The 16,304-nt window shown below is 46.4% G+C and overlaps 1 protein-coding gene across 1 annotated transcript in view; it reads left to right on the top strand.

The window, feature by feature from the left end:
* The first annotated feature begins 2,402 nt into the window (after positions 1 to 2,402).
* GLP2R (glucagon like peptide 2 receptor) overlaps positions 2,403 to 16,304 on the top strand; it is a 67,116-nt gene continuing 53,214 nt past the window's right edge. The window contains exons 1-3 of the mRNA XM_003274673.3: positions 2,403 to 3,104; positions 10,654 to 10,741; positions 13,214 to 13,318. Of these exons, the coding sequence (XP_003274721.2) occupies positions 2,916 to 3,104; positions 10,654 to 10,741; positions 13,214 to 13,318 (382 nt within the window). The 5' untranslated portion in view covers positions 2,403 to 2,915. The remainder of the gene's footprint in view (positions 3,105 to 10,653; positions 10,742 to 13,213; positions 13,319 to 16,304) is intronic.

The raw sequence follows: 16,304 nt of genomic DNA, 5'->3' as shown, positions 1-16,304 counted from the left end.
ATGCCTGGCTAATTTTTGTATTTTTAGTAGAGACGGGATTTCACCATGTTGGTCAGGCTGGCATCTCAACCATTTTTAAGTGCAAAGTTTGGTGGGATTAACTACGCTCACAGTGTTGTGCAACCATCACCACCATCCACCTCCAGAACTCTTTTCATCTTTCATCATCTGTTCCCGTCACACAACTCCCATTGCCCTTCCTCCCCTGCTTGGCAGCCACCATTCATCTCTCTGTCTCTATGAATTTGACTACTCTAGGTGCCTCCTGTAATTGGACTGACTCATACAGTATCCATCCCTTTGTGACTTGCTTACTTCACTTAGCATAATGTCCTCACGCTTCATGCATGTTGTAGCATGTGTCAGAATGTCCTTCCTTTTTCAAGGCAGAATAATATTCCCTGTGTTTATTGGATCGCATTTTGTTCATCTATTCAGACACCTGGGTTTCTTCCACCTTTTGGCTGTTGTGGAGGCTGCTGGTTTTGATGGAAGACCAGGGGCTGTTTGGGTGGCTGTCTTGGTGAGACAGCCTCGCCATTGCCTTTTGCATGGAGCAGGTCCTTAGTTTTGGATTCCGGAATCAGGGAATCCCAAGGACTTCATAGGCCTGTTTCTTGTCCAGCCCTGTGTAGAGAAGGACTACGGAAAACAGATGTTTGTTCCAGGGATCCTGGGCGACCCGAGGTACAGGCAGGCTGCCTCAGGACCCAGGTGCTGTGCAGGATGGGGAGGGCAGCATGCATCCCTCTTGGCTGCAGAGTTCTGAGGCCAGGGGCCTCAGATGCTAGAAAACAGAACCCTGGGCACCATCGCTCAGGCCCTCACTGAACGGGGCACTGGCAGGAGCAGTGATGCTGAAGATTTTTAAGGAACTCCTCGGGCAGAGGACACTGATGAAGGTGTGAGGGCAGAAGTTTCTGCAGAACATCCTGGAAACACATGGGCTCTTGATGACGTGTTAGACACCTCCTGAAGACACCCCAGACAGATTCTGGAATCTATGTGCCTGGGCTAGTCAGTGATACTGCATTAATATCACTCCATCTGTACTTTGCCGCTGGCTGAGTCTGAGCACCGGTGTCCTGTGCTCTCACTGGCCTGGTGGGGTGCCCAGTCTCAAGGGAAGAAGCCTTACCACGTTCCATCGCTAGAGGGCACCCGGCCAATGGGTGGGGAAGTCGTGTGTGGCCCCCAACCTTCATCCCTTCAGAAATAAAGGATGTTTTTGAGAAAAAGTTGCAAGAGATGAGACGGAATATTCTTGCAAAGCAGGCATTTTCTTTAAAGACAGACCATCTTCCAGCATGCAACTTGGAAGATGATCTTTAATGAGCACTCACAGAACAGAGTTGCAGCCACATTCAATGACCAAAGTCCATCCCTTGGGTGCTTTCTCCCTCTGGGTCACTCCATCCTGCTCTCTGTCATCCCAGAGAGATGATCACGTCGATTCCAGAGGTGACACCACTCTGAGTCCATTTCTAGGGTCTTTGTTCTATTTGAGTGTTTCATTGTTAAGGTCTAAAATCTTGTCACATGGAGTTTTTACGATTTCTAGGGACATCTATTAAGAATAGCGCGGCTGCTTTTACCAACTGTTCAGAATTCATTCAGTTGAAAAGTCACGCACGATGAGTTCCTATGTTTGACTTCAAGATGGAAGGAAAAAATAACACAAAAACAAAACCAAAAACGAAGTGAAAACATGTTCTTCTTGCCTCTTGCTGACTCACTGTTCCATCCAATCAAGACATCTTCCACCTGGGCCTCCAATTTGGGAGGCTGGGAGACATTGCAGGGACGCTGGGAGCTGGCCTGGGAGAGGTGGGGTAAGAAGTTCCAAGCAGAGCCTTTGGGAGGCACGGTGATGAGCCTGCTAAGAACTCACCGGAGAGGGCAGGGGCAGGACAGGGCACCTTCCCAAGTAGCTGTGCTCAAGCAACTCTGGTCAGAAGACCTGCCTATCCGGTTCTGCTGTTTACTTGCTGTGTGGCTTTGGGCAAGCCATCCAACCTCTCTGAGCCTCAATGTTTCTCAGCTGTCAAATGGAGAATTCATCACAACCTCATGGGGTTATTGTCAGGATGTGTGAAATAGGACGGTGGATTAAAAGATGTTGCCAATGTGAGCTGTGGGGAGAGTGCACTCCTGTGCCGGTTAGTAAGTGATCTATCATCAATTCCATAAAAGCGTCTGTCAGGTGGGCTGAGCCACATGTGCTTAGAACAAGTGGGCATTCAAGACGAGTGAATGTTGCACTTTTCAACACAGTGTTTTGCTATCGTGTAGGTATAACCTATGCCGCTGATTGGGTTTTTGCTTCACGGCCTGGGTTGGGAGCTGTTCTGTCCTGAGCTGAGCAACCATCTCTCCTGCAGTCTCTGCATGAACAGGACCCAGAGGCGATTCTGCCTTTGTGGTTAGTCTCAGCCCAGCCTGGACAAGCTTAATGCCTTAGAAAGAAACACCCCGCCTCAAAAAGACACCTGCCTCTAAACTGGCTCGAGGCCCATCACCTTCTGCCAGCCATTCCTCTGCAGCTCGAACCCCAGCCTGTCTCAGCCAGCTTTGTGCATTGAGCAGAACCTTCAGGGTGCAGCCCGCTGACCGCCTTGTTCTTTCTCCTCGGCCTGTCGAGGAAGTCCCAGAAAGCACAGCTGACTTAGGGAAGGTCTGGGAAAAATCTCCCTGCTTTTGGGGGGGCAGGGGCGGGGGATGAGCCAGGGCTGAGGAGGAACTCTGAAGACTCCGTAGATTGCTCTAGACCGCCTCAGATACTCTCGGCGCAGTGTGGAGAGGATTTGTGCAAACATTTCCTCTCTGGACCAAGAGGAATGCAACAGCAGACTGCCTGCGGTGCATCTTGGATGGCTAGAGCGATGTACCTCTACTTGTGAAGGTGCACGAGGAAGATGAAGCTGGGATCGAGCAGGGCAGGGCCTGGGAAAGGAAGCGTGGGACTCCTGCCTGGCTTCCCTGAGCTGCCCATGGGCATACCTGCCCCCAGGGGGACCACTCCTCTCTCCTTCCACAGGAAGTGCTCTCTCTGGGCCCCTGGGAGGCCCTTCCTCACCCTGGTCCTGCTGATTTCCATCAAGCAAGTAAGAGCAGTTCATTATTATTATTATTATCAGTTGTAGTTCCTGATTTTTTTTTTAAAGAAGCAATTTAGGCCTTGTGTAAGCAATCTGGAAAAGAGAAAACAGTATTAAGAAAATAATGAGCCACCATAATCCTAGCATTCAAAGGTAATCACTGTTTGTATTTTGGCATATTGTCCTCAAACTTTTTCTCTATGCATTTTTTTTTACAACAGCTGATATTAGGAAGCATAAAACATGTTGTGTCCTGGTCCCCCCAACCAGCCCCGCATCATGTTATAAGCATTTCCCTATGTCAATGTGAATTCTGCAAATAGCATTTACAATTGCTGCGTATATCCTTCTGTTTGTCTTCAGTATTCTCCCAGCTTTGAGTATTTAGGTTGAGCAAATCCGTTTTTATTTTTCCTTTCCTTTCCTTTCCCTTCTGTTTCCTTTTTCCTTTCCATTACAAAAATATAGAACGCTAATTTTTTTTAAAAAGAACAATTCAAAGAAGTGAAATGCAAACTACAAATCACTCCACTTCCAATAGCTAGAGATCACCCTCATTCACATTTGGGGGCTTATACTTCCAGACATTTTTCTCCCATTGTTTACATACAGTTTTTTGTTTGTTTGTTTGTTTTTTGAGATGGGGTCTTGCTCTGTTGCCCAGGCTGGAGTGCAGTGGCGAGCTCTTGGCTCACTGCAACCTCTGCCTCCCGGGTTCAAGTGATTTTCCTGCCTCAGCCTCCCGAGTAGCTGGGATTACAGGCACGCACCACCACCCAGCTAATTTTTGTATTTTAGTAGAGACAGGGTTTCACCATGTTGGCCAGGCTGGTCTCGAACTACTGACCTCAAGTGATCTACCTGCCTCGGCCTCCCAAAATGCTGAGATTACAGGCATGAGCCACCGTACCAGGCCTACATATAGTTTTTTTCTTTTTTAAACAAACACAGGCACATACTATAAATATTATTTTGTAATCTGCTTTCTTCATAACAAAATACACTAATAACACAGCTGACATTACTATGGAACACTTGCTCTGCACCGAGTTGAGTGCCAGGTGCCCCCCATTCCTCATATTATCTCCTTCTGTGTTCTCAGCAACCCTGTAGACGGAGGTTCTCTTGTTAATCCCCTTTTACAGGTGAGTAAACTGAGTCTCAGAGAAGTTGAGCAACATTCGTCCATGTCAGTAGGTGTAGATCCATGGTCTGATATTTAAGGGCTTTAAGGATTTATTGTAATGTATTTAACTATCCTCTGTAGTTGGGCATGCTGGTAGCTTGCTTTATTCTATCGAAGAAGATTAGACCTTTGTCCTCTTTCCAAGTTTCCATTTGGATACTGGGCTATGGGCACTATAAAAGGATGATGGGAAGGAACCCCAGTTCCACTTGTCTGAGTAAAGAAAGTAGCTTAAGGAATGGCTCAGGCCAGGCACGGTAGCTCACGCCTGTAACCCCAACACTTTGGGAGGCCGAAGTGGGCAGATCACAAGGTCAGGAGTTCAAGTCCAGCCTGGCCAATGTGGTGAAAGCCCGTCTGTACTAAAAAATACAAAAATTATCTGTGCATGGTGGTGTGTGCCTGTAATGCCAGTTATTCGGGAGGCTGAGGCAGGAGAATTGCTTGAACCGGGAGGTGGAGGTTGCAGTGAGCCAAGATCACGCCATTGCACTCCAGTCTGGGCAGTAGAGTGAGGATCTGTCTCAAAAAAAAAAAAAAAAAAAAAGGAATGGCTGTCTTCCTCCTTTGTTCCATGGGCAGGGTGAGTCCCTGTTCACGGTCTTGGAATTCTAAACCCCTCCAGCCCCCATGTAGGGCAAGCTGTGGTACCAGATCTCATGAGGGTTCACCTCAGGCTTTCTTTGCTGCAAGCCTGGGGCTAAGGAGGCAGATAACCCCTGCCAGATTTCCTACATCCAGGATCCCCTAGAGGCTGCCTTCAGGCCCTCGTGGATTGTAAATGTGAGCCCAATCAATGGTTTCATGGAATTCTTGCCATCATGGCAGCCTCTCCCCGAGTGACCAGAACATCCTTAAAGCAGGTGGCCCTGGCCTGCCTCTGGTCCCAGGACTTCAGTCTGTTAGTGGTGGGGCCAGTGGTGGGAGAGTTGATTCAGAACACTCATCCTTGCTTCCATTCTCTGGATATCTCATATCAACACTGAGTGAGTGTATCCAGCTTATCGTGTAGTTTTGTTCACAAATGTGGATTGCCAACCACATGCCAAGCCCTGAGACAGCGCTCGGGATATTATCACAAAATGCTTCCTCGCACATCATCTTACTTAATCGTCAACACACAAGCCTCTGAGAAGAGCGTTATTACTGAGCCCCTTTTACAGATGGGCAAATTAAGCTTCAGAGGAGCTAAACCGTTGCCTTCGATGCTGTATCTCCTGAGCGCTGGAGCCGTTGTGCCTGCCCGGGATGTTCGAAGCCCTGTGTTTTTTCTTCTGGAGTGCTCTTGGGAGTTGTTGATGTACGAATATTTATGTTGCAACAGTGGAATCTGCAGAGCCTCAGGCCAGCTTACCAGGCTGAGAAAGCCACACCTTGGCCCTTTCAGTCTGGTATTTTTATAATCAATAACATGTCTGCTGGCAGCGTCTGCTTCCACTCTCTGCCACCCAGTCTGCGTTTTCAGAGGTTTCTGGCTGTGTGTCCTCAGGGTGTGTTCTGTAATTCTGATGGCCTTACTCTTGGTTCTCCATTTTAACCCCATATTCCTTTTCTAGATGTTTATATTACAAGGCTCTGTGAAGACTTTCATGATGAATTCTGCTCATAGCCTCTTTCCCTGCATGGAATATAAATGACTGTGGTGTGTGTTCTGGCAGGAAGTCTTCAAAAAATTCACTTAATGAGAAATTCTCAGGGATAGTTTAGTTTCTAAATTCAAGCAGGGAAGTAGTGTTATCCCCACACCACTCTCTCCCACACTCATTTAAGTTATTTAACAGTTGCTTTGGCATCAAAAACATAAACTATCTAAGGATTTTTCAGAAGTACATTGTGGCCCTTTTATACATGGATGGCAGGAGGGTAAAATGGTGCATATTTAAAATTTTTAATTTTTTTTTATTTTTTGGTGAGGAGAGACAGTTTGGCAATCAAAAACCTTTAAAACTATGTGTATTCTGTGACCCAGAAATTCAAACTCAAAGAATTTCTAAGAAATAAAGATGTGCTCTCAAATGTTCAACTATGAGGATTTTAATCACAGCACCATTTGTGTCAGCAAACATCTTAAAACAACATAGACATTCAATGCTAGAGGATTTAAAAACTAAATTATATCACATTTTTTTCATTGAATATTATGTAGCTGTTAAAAGGATGCTTTATTTCATTTATTATTTATTTCTTGAAATGGAAATATATTCACAATATGGGTCTTCTAATGAAACATAAAAGGCTTTGAAACAATATTATTCCCTTTGAAGTCACAATAAAAAAGAAAAGAAAGACAATGAATGTGTCTTTCATTCACAGAGAGAAGAATCTGGAAGTAGATGGTAATTTCTGAGTAATGAGATGATAATTTCACCTTCTCCCCTTCTTGCATAGCTGTGATTTCTATTTCATCTACAGTGAAGTGTATTCCTTCTCTAACAAAGAAAAACAGATTTATTTAAAGAGAGTCAGTATAAGGATTTTTCTTTCCTTTTCCTTAATCCCTTCTCGGCCAAGTTCGTTGCTGATGTTGGTTGCCTATGCAAGGGAAGAGGAATCAAGGTCAAGCTGGACTTTTCCAGTTGGAAAAAAATTCACCCATATATCTTCTTTCCTCATGACTTTGGGAATCTGGCTGTGATTGAACTTGGATGTACCTCTTGTATATTTTATGTCTTTAGGGCAAGGACTGGGAAGACAGTCTGAGTTTGTCCAGCTCCCCTAGACTGACAAAATTCAGTACTTTTTAGTTTTAGTTTGTTTTTCTGCTTTTGACTATGGCCATTGGCCATGGCAAAAAATGGAGGATAGGGGAACATTACTCCAGAGACTGATTTTATTGTCTCTTTCTTAATCAGGTCCCGGAGAGGTCCCTGGGGTCATAAATAGTACTTTGTCCACCAATGGATCTTACACTGATGACTTGGAGGATTCTAGAAGCTTATTATTTGGTTAGCAACTCATCTGCTGAATTTGTAAAAATGATTTAGAGTCAGTTATGGTGCCATTAAAGATGTTTACTTCTTTAAACAATATGTTAAGAATTTACATGCTTCCTTTTGGGCCATAACTCACAGAGAGATATTAATAGAGATTCCAAACTCATAGGAAACTGAAATCAAGGGATAAATGCCAATTATTGTATCATTATTATTACTTACTGGATAATTGCATGGTTCTCAAACTGTGTGCTTGTATGCCCCAGAGCACTACTGTGAACTCACAGGGGTGCTATGAGATATTTTAATTTTTCAAGGGAAGTACAGTGATATGTAGCATTTTCCAGACACTGTGCAAACTACTAGCTCAAGGTATTCATGGTGTTAACATTAGATCTCACCTCCTCCCTTTTGATGATGTTGTTTCTTTGCAAAGCTGGGTTTTCCACAGGTCCTGTGATTAAAAAGCAAGTATAGCACAAAAATCAGTGTGGAACAGGAAATAAAGGTGGTGGCATCTGATCTGATCCTAAAGCTTGAGAAGTTGTGCAATGCACAGCAGGCACTAAGCTGTTAAGGCGTAAATATTTATTAAGTTGTTTGGACTTACTTACTTAATAAGTGGGGCTTTAGATATATCTTTTGGCCTAGAAGTGCTGTGGAAAAATTACTGAGTCAATAAGTTTGGGAACTGCTGGTCTAATGATGACCACACTAGCTCTTCTTCAAAAAGTTGGCTGTGGGATTGTTGCTGCACTCCCTACTGGTATACCAGTCCTACCTCATTCTCTTGGGATAACCCTAAATCTACCTGGCCCTAGAAAGAATTTTAGCTTGTTGCCCCTTGTGAGGAGACAGAAAACCTTAAAGCCAAATGATTAACTGGGTGATCTTAGCCCAGATCATTTATTGAACCCTTCCTCATCCTCCATCCCACAAGTGAGCCTCTGAAAATGAAGGACAGCAAGAGCATTAACTCCGGCCCTGTGCTGGGGGCTTGTATGCAGAGATGAAAGACACATCTCAGTCCTCAAGATGCTTATGGGGTAGGGAGGAAGATGGATAAGTGGCCCACCAATGACATCACAGTGTGATGGGCCATACGGATCGGTCATGCAGGGTAAAGGGTGACAAGCTCAAGACTCAGGGAGACGAGCGATTAAGTATGGCCAAGGGTCTCTAGGCTTGAGTTGGGCCTTGAAGGATGAATAGGAGTTCACCAGGTGAAAATGAGGGCAGAAGCAAGTGCCAATGGGAAGTGCAAGGATGAGAAGTCATGAGGGAGCACGACTTGGGACAAGGATGGCTGAGATGCTAAATCCTGAGGCCACAGGCCTTAAGTGGAAGACTGTAGGCAGGAGAGCCCTGTGCTCCGCTCTGGCCCGTTCTCCTGTCACTGTGGAGCAGGGTGGAGGGTGGATGGTGGCACCAGGCCAGAGGAGGAAAGGGAAGACAGGGTTGGACAAGAGAGATGTTAAGGAGGTGGGGTCGATGGAACCTGGACAAGGGGAAGGGAGCTGCTGCGGACGACTCCTGGTTTCAGGTTTGTAATGGAGAGAACTGAGCCACACATGGCAGAAGCTCGTAGGGAAGCCAAGGACGACAGACCCAGAATGCCTTTGGCCTTGCATGCCAGCCAGTTATATAGCTGCCGTCTCTGGCGCAGATTCTAAGTCCTTTTTAGGGCAGGGGCTGTGTCTCACTCATCTCTGTATCCTTTTTAATTCCTCCTTAACACAAGGCCTGGCCCACAATAGGTGCCTGATGAACAATAGAAGAGAAAGCCCTTTTTAAAATCAAAAGAAGCCCAGGCATAGTGGCTCATGCCTGTAATCCTAGCACTTTGAGAGGTCAAGGCAGGAGGATCATTGGAGCCCAGGAATTTGAGACCAGCCTGGGAAATGTAGCGAAATCGTGTCTCTACAAAAACATACAAAAATTAGGGCCAGGCACGGTGGCTCATGCCTGTAATCCCAGCACTTTGGGAGGCCGAGGAGGGCGGATCACAAGGTCAGGAGTTCGAGACCAGCCTGATCAACATGGTGAACCCCTGTCTCTACTAAAAATACAAAAATTAGCCAGCCACGCCTGTAATTTCACCTACTCAGGAGGTGAGGCAGGAGAATCGCTTGAACCCAGGAGGCGGAGGTTGCAGTGAGCCGAGATCACACCACTGTACTCCAGCCTGGGCGACGGAGGGAGACTCCATCTAAACAACGACAACAAAAAAAATTAGCCAAGCATGGTGGCGTGTGCCTGTAGTCCCAGCCACTCAGGATGCTGAGGTGCGAGGCTCACTTGAGCCTGGGAGGCAGGGGTTGCAGTGAGCGGAGATTGTCCCATCACACTCCAGCCTGGGCAACAGAGTGAGGAGACCCTATCTCAAAAAAGTAAATAAATAAAATAAAAATAAAATCAAAAGAAGTGGTACAGGTAGACAACTAGAAGCCGTTACACAGCCCAGTTATCTGGAAAGCCCAAAACGTGCTGTATTTTCAAGGTTGAATGGCATGAAATAGTCAATATTAGAAAGGAAAAATATCCCAAGTCCTCAGTAGCTGGAATAAGTCTCTCAGACACTTCTCTTTGTACTGAACCCACTTCCGAATTCACTTCTCAAGAATAGATCCGGGCCACGCGCGGTGGCTCACGCCTGTAATCCCAGCACTTTGGGAGGCTGAGGTGGGCAGATCACGAGGTCAGGAGATCAAGACCATCCTGGCCAACATGGTGAAACCCCATCTCTACTAAAAATACAAAAAAATTAGCTGAGCACGGTGGTGCGCACCTGTAGTCCCAGCTACTCGGGGAGGCTGAGGCAGAAGAATCTTTGCAGTGAGTTGAGATCGCACCACTGCACTCCAGCCTGGTAGCAGATTAAGACTCCGTCTTAAAAAAAAAAAAAGAAAAGAAAAGAAAAGAAAAGATCCTATAACCTGAGCAGAAAAACTCATGGTCACCTCCAGAGCAGAGAATCTGTCTACTCAGAGCCTTTGAGCCTTTGACTTTGGACCTGCAGATACCTGGGCAATGCAGCCTTCTGCAATCCTCTGGTCCTTCTGTCACATTGTTGCGTCTTAGTGTGATGCATCTCTCTTTGGGATCTACATAGTCTTAGAAGCATGCAACTATTCATGTGGGAGGATGCAAAAGTTTAGGATAAGAATATTGCGTACTCTTGAAATGTCAGCTTCACTTAAGGGTTTTTAATTTTTTTTCATATTTGTATTAAAGCCAATATGATTAGACTATGGAGTGAATGTAAAATTTGTATGTGCTCTTAAGATAGAATATAAGATGCTGAAGAAATGCTGTCTCTTTGCTGTGGGCCATTGTGGGCACTTCAGTGGGAAGGTTGGAGAATCACGGTGTGAAGTGAAAACAAGGCCACATCTGTGCTTGGTCACTGGGGGTGACCATGTTTTTGTTTGCTCAGGTTACAGGATCCCTCCTTGAGGAAACGACTCGGAAGTGGACTCAGTACAAACAGGCGTGTCTGAGAGACTTACTCAAGGAACCTTCCGGTAAGCATGTGTATTAGTTATCCGTGGCTGTGTAACAAATTGCCCCAAAGCTTAGCAGCTCAAAACAATCACCAGTCATTTATTACCTCTCATAGTTTCTGTGGGTGAGGAATTCAGACAGGGCACACTGGGGATCGCATGTTTCTGCTCTGTAATGTCTGGAGTTCAGCTAGAAGACTCCCATGGCCTCTACACTTGGCCGGGGCTTCCATACAGCATGATGGTGGGGTCTCTAAGGGCCTGCCTGACCAGAGGCCAGATTGCCTTTTATGACTCGGCCTTGGAAGTCATACAAGACCACTTTGACTGGTCAGACATGTTCAACTGGTCAGACAGCTACAAAGCTCTACTCAGGCTAACGGTACAGAAACACAGACCCCATGCCCCACTGTAAGGAAACATATGGAACCACATGTATGTGGATGTGGCCATCTTTGGTAAAAGCCATCTGCCATGGCATACTCATCACCTGATCATATGACATGATTAGCTGCTGTAGATTAGCCTGGGAATCTGTTAAAGGAATGGCGGGGGGGCGGTCTCCCGTCTCCCAGGGCATTAACTAAATCTGAATAGTAACATTTCTCTTATCCAAGCCTACACTAAGTTCAGAACACTCTAGCGAGTATGTAATTGTTGTCTGCAGGCTGACTCTTCGGGTGCAGCCAGGTGCACCATGCCCACCTCCAAAAGAAAAAAAGAAGAAAGTATCTTGGCCCGTTGCCTCTGAGCCCACTGAGGACAATCCCCGGCTCTGGCTGCTTTCAGATCATTTTATTCAGAGGCCTTGAGATTGACAGGACACTGTGAACTCTCTCTTTCTTCACCCAAAGGCAGTCCCAGGCTTCAAGCCCTTCCCAGCTCCCTTTGAAGACCTCATGGGCCCAGGCAGGTGGTAGTCAAGCCTTGAGATCAGCTGCAGGAACCACCTTTCGCTTTGGAGAACACTGCTTTCTGAGGTCAAGGTAAGGCAGGCCTTCATCCAGAGCCATGCCATGCACAGCTCAGGTGAGCACTGCCTTACCCAGACTGGGTGCTGACACCTGGCAGCCAGGTCGACATGGTGTCTCAGGCCAGCTCATAACCTAGCACCACGGTGTTTCTAAGATTTCAATGCCAGAAACCTGGCCTTTTTTTTTTTTTTTGAGACTGAGTCTCACTCTGTTGCCAGGCTGGAGAGCAGTGGCGTGATCTCAGCCCACTGCAACATCCAACTCCCTGGTTCAAGCGATTCTCCTGTCTCAGCCTCCCGAGTAGCTGGGATTACAGGCACCCACCACCACTCCAGGCTAATTTTTGTATTTTTAGTAGAGACGGGGTTTCACCATGTTGGCCAGGATGGTCTCGATCCCCTGACCTCATGATCCAGAATCCTGGCCATTTTAGCCTAATAGGGAGCAGATGGTGGGGAATGATGCTTGGCTTCCAGGAGTCAGGAGCCTGCAATATTAGAAGTTTGGGACCTAGTCTGAAATACTTCCATTTGATTCCGGGAGGCCCATAAGGCAGAGTTTTAAGTTTGTTGCTTCCCATTGCCAAACACCAGGGTAAATCATCCCCTGAGATGGTCCAGGTATCTAATAATGATCATTGAATTAGTGCTCAAATGGAGAGATATGGCAAATGGAAAGCTATAACTATATAGTACTTGTGTTGGTTATGTGTGACCAAGGACCTTGATCTTGATCCTCCTTATTCCACTGGTCATTTTGCACATTCACAGAGTGAGTGTGTCCTGGGATCTAATTGGTGAAGGTTTGATGATGATTTAGCTGACTGTGGAACATAAGGCACTGGCTGAGCCTCCAAGTGCCCTCCTGTCCTCAAGTTTCTGTGAAAGTTTAGTTCATGTCGGCGGCTGGCTGTGGTGTCTCACACCTATAATCCCAGCCCTTTGGGAGGCCGAGGTGGGCAGATCACTTGAGGTCAGGAGTTTGAGATCAGCCTGGCCAACATACTGAAACCCTGTCTCCACTAAAAACACAAAAATTAGCCGGGCATGGCGGCACATGCCTGTAGTCCTAGCTACTCAGGAGGCTGAGGCAGGAGAGTTGCTTAGGCCTGGGATGTGGAGGTTGTGGTGAGCTGAGATCACGCCATTGTACTCCAGCCTGGGCAATAGAGTAAGACTCCATCTCCAAAAAAAAAGAAGAAGAAGAAAGAAAGTTTAGTTCATGTCAAATAAAGCAAAATCAGCATGATGTGTACATTGACGTAATTGACCGGAAGTCAAGTTGGGCAGACAAATGCACATTGTTCGGGACTGTGGTCCCCGAATTCAGCATTCCTGTGGTCCCCAAATCATTCCCCATCCTTGACTCATCTAGAGAGTGGGACACCCGTGCTGGTTTCTGCACAGGTTACACCAGCTTCCAGTGCCAGGAAGGTGGGCTCCCATGGTGCCTCTGCCTCCATCAGTGGCATCCCTGTGCTGAAACACTGATGTTCATCACACCCTTCTTCTCTCTATAGGCATATTTTGTAACGGGACATTTGATCAGTACGTGTGTTGGCCTCATTCTTCTCCTGGAAATGTCTCTGTACCCTGCCCTTCATACTTACCTTGGTGGAGTGAAGGTAATAAGTCTTATTTTTACCAATTTTCCCCAACCAAGTGCTTTTGTGAAGTTCTCTTCCCCCACAAACAGTCCCCGTCTAAGCTCTCAGTAATACATCTTCCTTCTGTAATTTTTCTATTCCTGGATGTTCCGTTTATTTTTATGTATGTATGTATATATTTATTTTTATTTATCTTTGTGGTTACATAGTAGGTATATATATTTGTGGGGTACATGAGATGTTTTGATACAGGCATGCAATGTGAATAGGCATGGAGAATGGGATATCCGTCCCCTCAAGCATTTATCTTTTCAGTTACAAACAATCCAATTACACTCTTTATTTCAAAATGGACGATTGTTATTATTATTATTATTATTATTACTATTATATATATTTTTTGAGATGGAATCTCACTCTGTCGCCCAGGCTGGAGTGCAGTGGCGCGATCTCAGCTCACTGCAACCTCCGCCTCCCAGGTTCAAGCGATTCTCCTGCCTCAGCCTCCCGAGTAGCTGGGACTACAGGCACCCACCACCACCACACTCGGCTAATTTTTTTATATTTTTAGTAGAGATGGGATTTCACCGTGTTGGCCAGGATGGTCTCAATCTCCTGACCTCAGGTGATCCACCCGCCTCGGCCTCCCAAAGTGCTGGGATTACAGGCGTGAGCACCGCGCCTGGCCGATTAAGTTATTATTGATTATCATCACCAGTTGTGCTATCAAAGAGTAGGTCTTATTCATTCTTTCTATTTTTTGTACCCATCATCCCTCCCCACCTCCACTGTCCCAGCCGCCCACTACCCTTCCCAGCCTCTGGCAACAATTCTTCTACTCTCTATGTCCATGAGTTCAATTGTTTTGATTTTTAGATCTTACAAATAAGTAGCTCTCCTACTTTGAAGCTTCTAGAGTACAGATCCAGCAGCCACTAAATCTGGCTGCAGTGGGGGTAAGAATGGCCACTGTCATGGAGAGGAGAAACAGGTCGGGGAGAAAGATTGGGATGCTAACCTCCACACAATTTTTGGCTTGTTAGATGGGAAGGAAGGATTTTCAAAGAACCCTTTGCATTCACATCGAAAGGAGGTGCCAATCGGTTAGTGTTTTTAACTCCCATGGGACTTGGATGGAGAATTTAACCACTTAGCTTGCTCTGATGCTGTTTCAAGGAAGTAAACATTACTCAGGATAATATCCCATCCCTACCGGCCCCAGAAGCCCGACCTCTTGGTTATTTTATTCTGGAAGAGGAGAGAGGTGATTACGGGTTAGATTCCTGTTGCCTCTGACCACAGACCACCGGCAAATATAAGGACAACTAAAACTATTCTCAGGAAACATAAGTGGTTACAAGCTCCAGGCAAAACAAGGTGAGAACCAGCTTCTGAGAGGGTAAGATGATAGCCTTTTGTATTTAATATCCGCCCGATAAATCATCCCATCGTGCAACTTTGGTTTCAATGTTTTGAGCCTCTAGAGCAGAGAGAGAGAGTGTTTAGAAGGAAGATACATTTCTGGGTGGGAGAGTTAGTGACCTATTTTATGGAAGTGTTCTCTGATGAAATCCAGTTGGAATCAGCCCAAGAAGCATGAGAATGTGAGATTTTAGGGAGGGTGGAAGAGATAACTTGCTGGATCAGAGGGCTCTGAATGACTCAGGCACAGTACTTCTGGGAGCAGCTCAGTGAGGGAAAAGAGCACTGGGTGTGGAGTCAGGAGCCCCGAGGTCAGACCCCGTTCCTCTATTTTACACTTTGGAGACTTTGGGCAAATTCCCACAGCCCCCTGAGCTTCCACTTCCTCATCTATGAAGGGAAGGAGAGTTGCTAGTTCTGAAGGTCACTCAGAGGAGTCAATGAGAAGGCACTCACAGGGTGCGTCGCAGAGCTGCTGCTCGGTCCGCAGGAGCTGAAGCTGAATCCAGGGAGGAGCCCCTTGGATTCCTTCAAGTCTTGAGGCCCCAAACACCTGGACTTCTCAGTAGCATGTGGAGCCGATCCCTACTTCTCTGCTCACTGTCTACCTGTCCCTTTCCAAGAGCTAAAAACACAGATCCATTCCACTGTAAGAGAAAATGAAGTGTTCAAAAAGCCACATTTACAAAGAAGTTAAATTAAAACCTCTTTAAAAAAAAATAGGTTTTGGGCTTCTGGACTGTGAAGGGAGTGTGATTTGCAAAAGGTGGGAAATTACTCTTCCACCCGCCATTCTGTGCATTAAGTCTTTAGATCCAAATGGATCCCTGCAGTGAAAAGAGAATGTGGAGACCGTGGAAGGGCGCAGAGAAGAACATGTGCAAATGCACAGAGTGGAGGAGAATCCCTGTGAGATGGGAGAGAGGAAGGGGCATGGTAATATCAGAAGAGGGAGCGCCTGGCGCTTGTAGTCCCAGCTACTCCGGAGGCTGAGGCAGGAGAATGGCGTGAACCCGGGAGGCGGAGCTTGCAGTGAGCCCAGATTGCGCCACTGAGTGCCTGATGGCAAACAGAAGCTGTAACTGACGACTGAGGCTGGGGGCTGATGACGAAGGAAACTGGGTGTTAGTCACTAGGGTTTCAAGCTTTCTTCTGTAGAGGAAGATTATGTGGAGTCCCAGAAGGTGTTAAGGCATAAAAATGGAGCACAAGTTGTAGTCTGGGAGAATGGCGTTGAGAGCATGTAGCTATTGGACCGAGGAATGGAGGAACCAGGGAGGGAAACTACTGCAGTGTCCCAGAAAACAGCATGCTAAGGGTCTGGTTCGGGCAAGGGCAAGAGAACGGAGAGAAGGAGAAAGATTAAAATGTTGGAAGCGGAATGCTCAAGACTTGTCATCAATTGGAGTAGAAACTGAGGGACAGAGAGGAGTAGAAAATGGAGGAGAGGAAAACAAACTCTTCTTCCTTCTCCTCCTCCTCCTTCTCCCCTTCTCTTCCCCATCTAAGGAATGGTCTCAGGGTCCACCTGGCCCCACCCAAGCCCACATCTCAACCTGTGGGTAGCCAGGTCCTCTGGCTC

This window comes from Nomascus leucogenys, chromosome 19, assembly GCF_006542625.1.
Source record: "Nomascus leucogenys isolate Asia chromosome 19, Asia_NLE_v1, whole genome shotgun sequence".
Lineage (NCBI taxonomy): Eukaryota > Metazoa > Chordata > Mammalia > Primates > Hylobatidae > Nomascus > Nomascus leucogenys.
The sequence above is the reverse complement of the archived record's forward strand: the minus strand, read 5'-3'. Positions and strand labels throughout refer to the sequence as shown.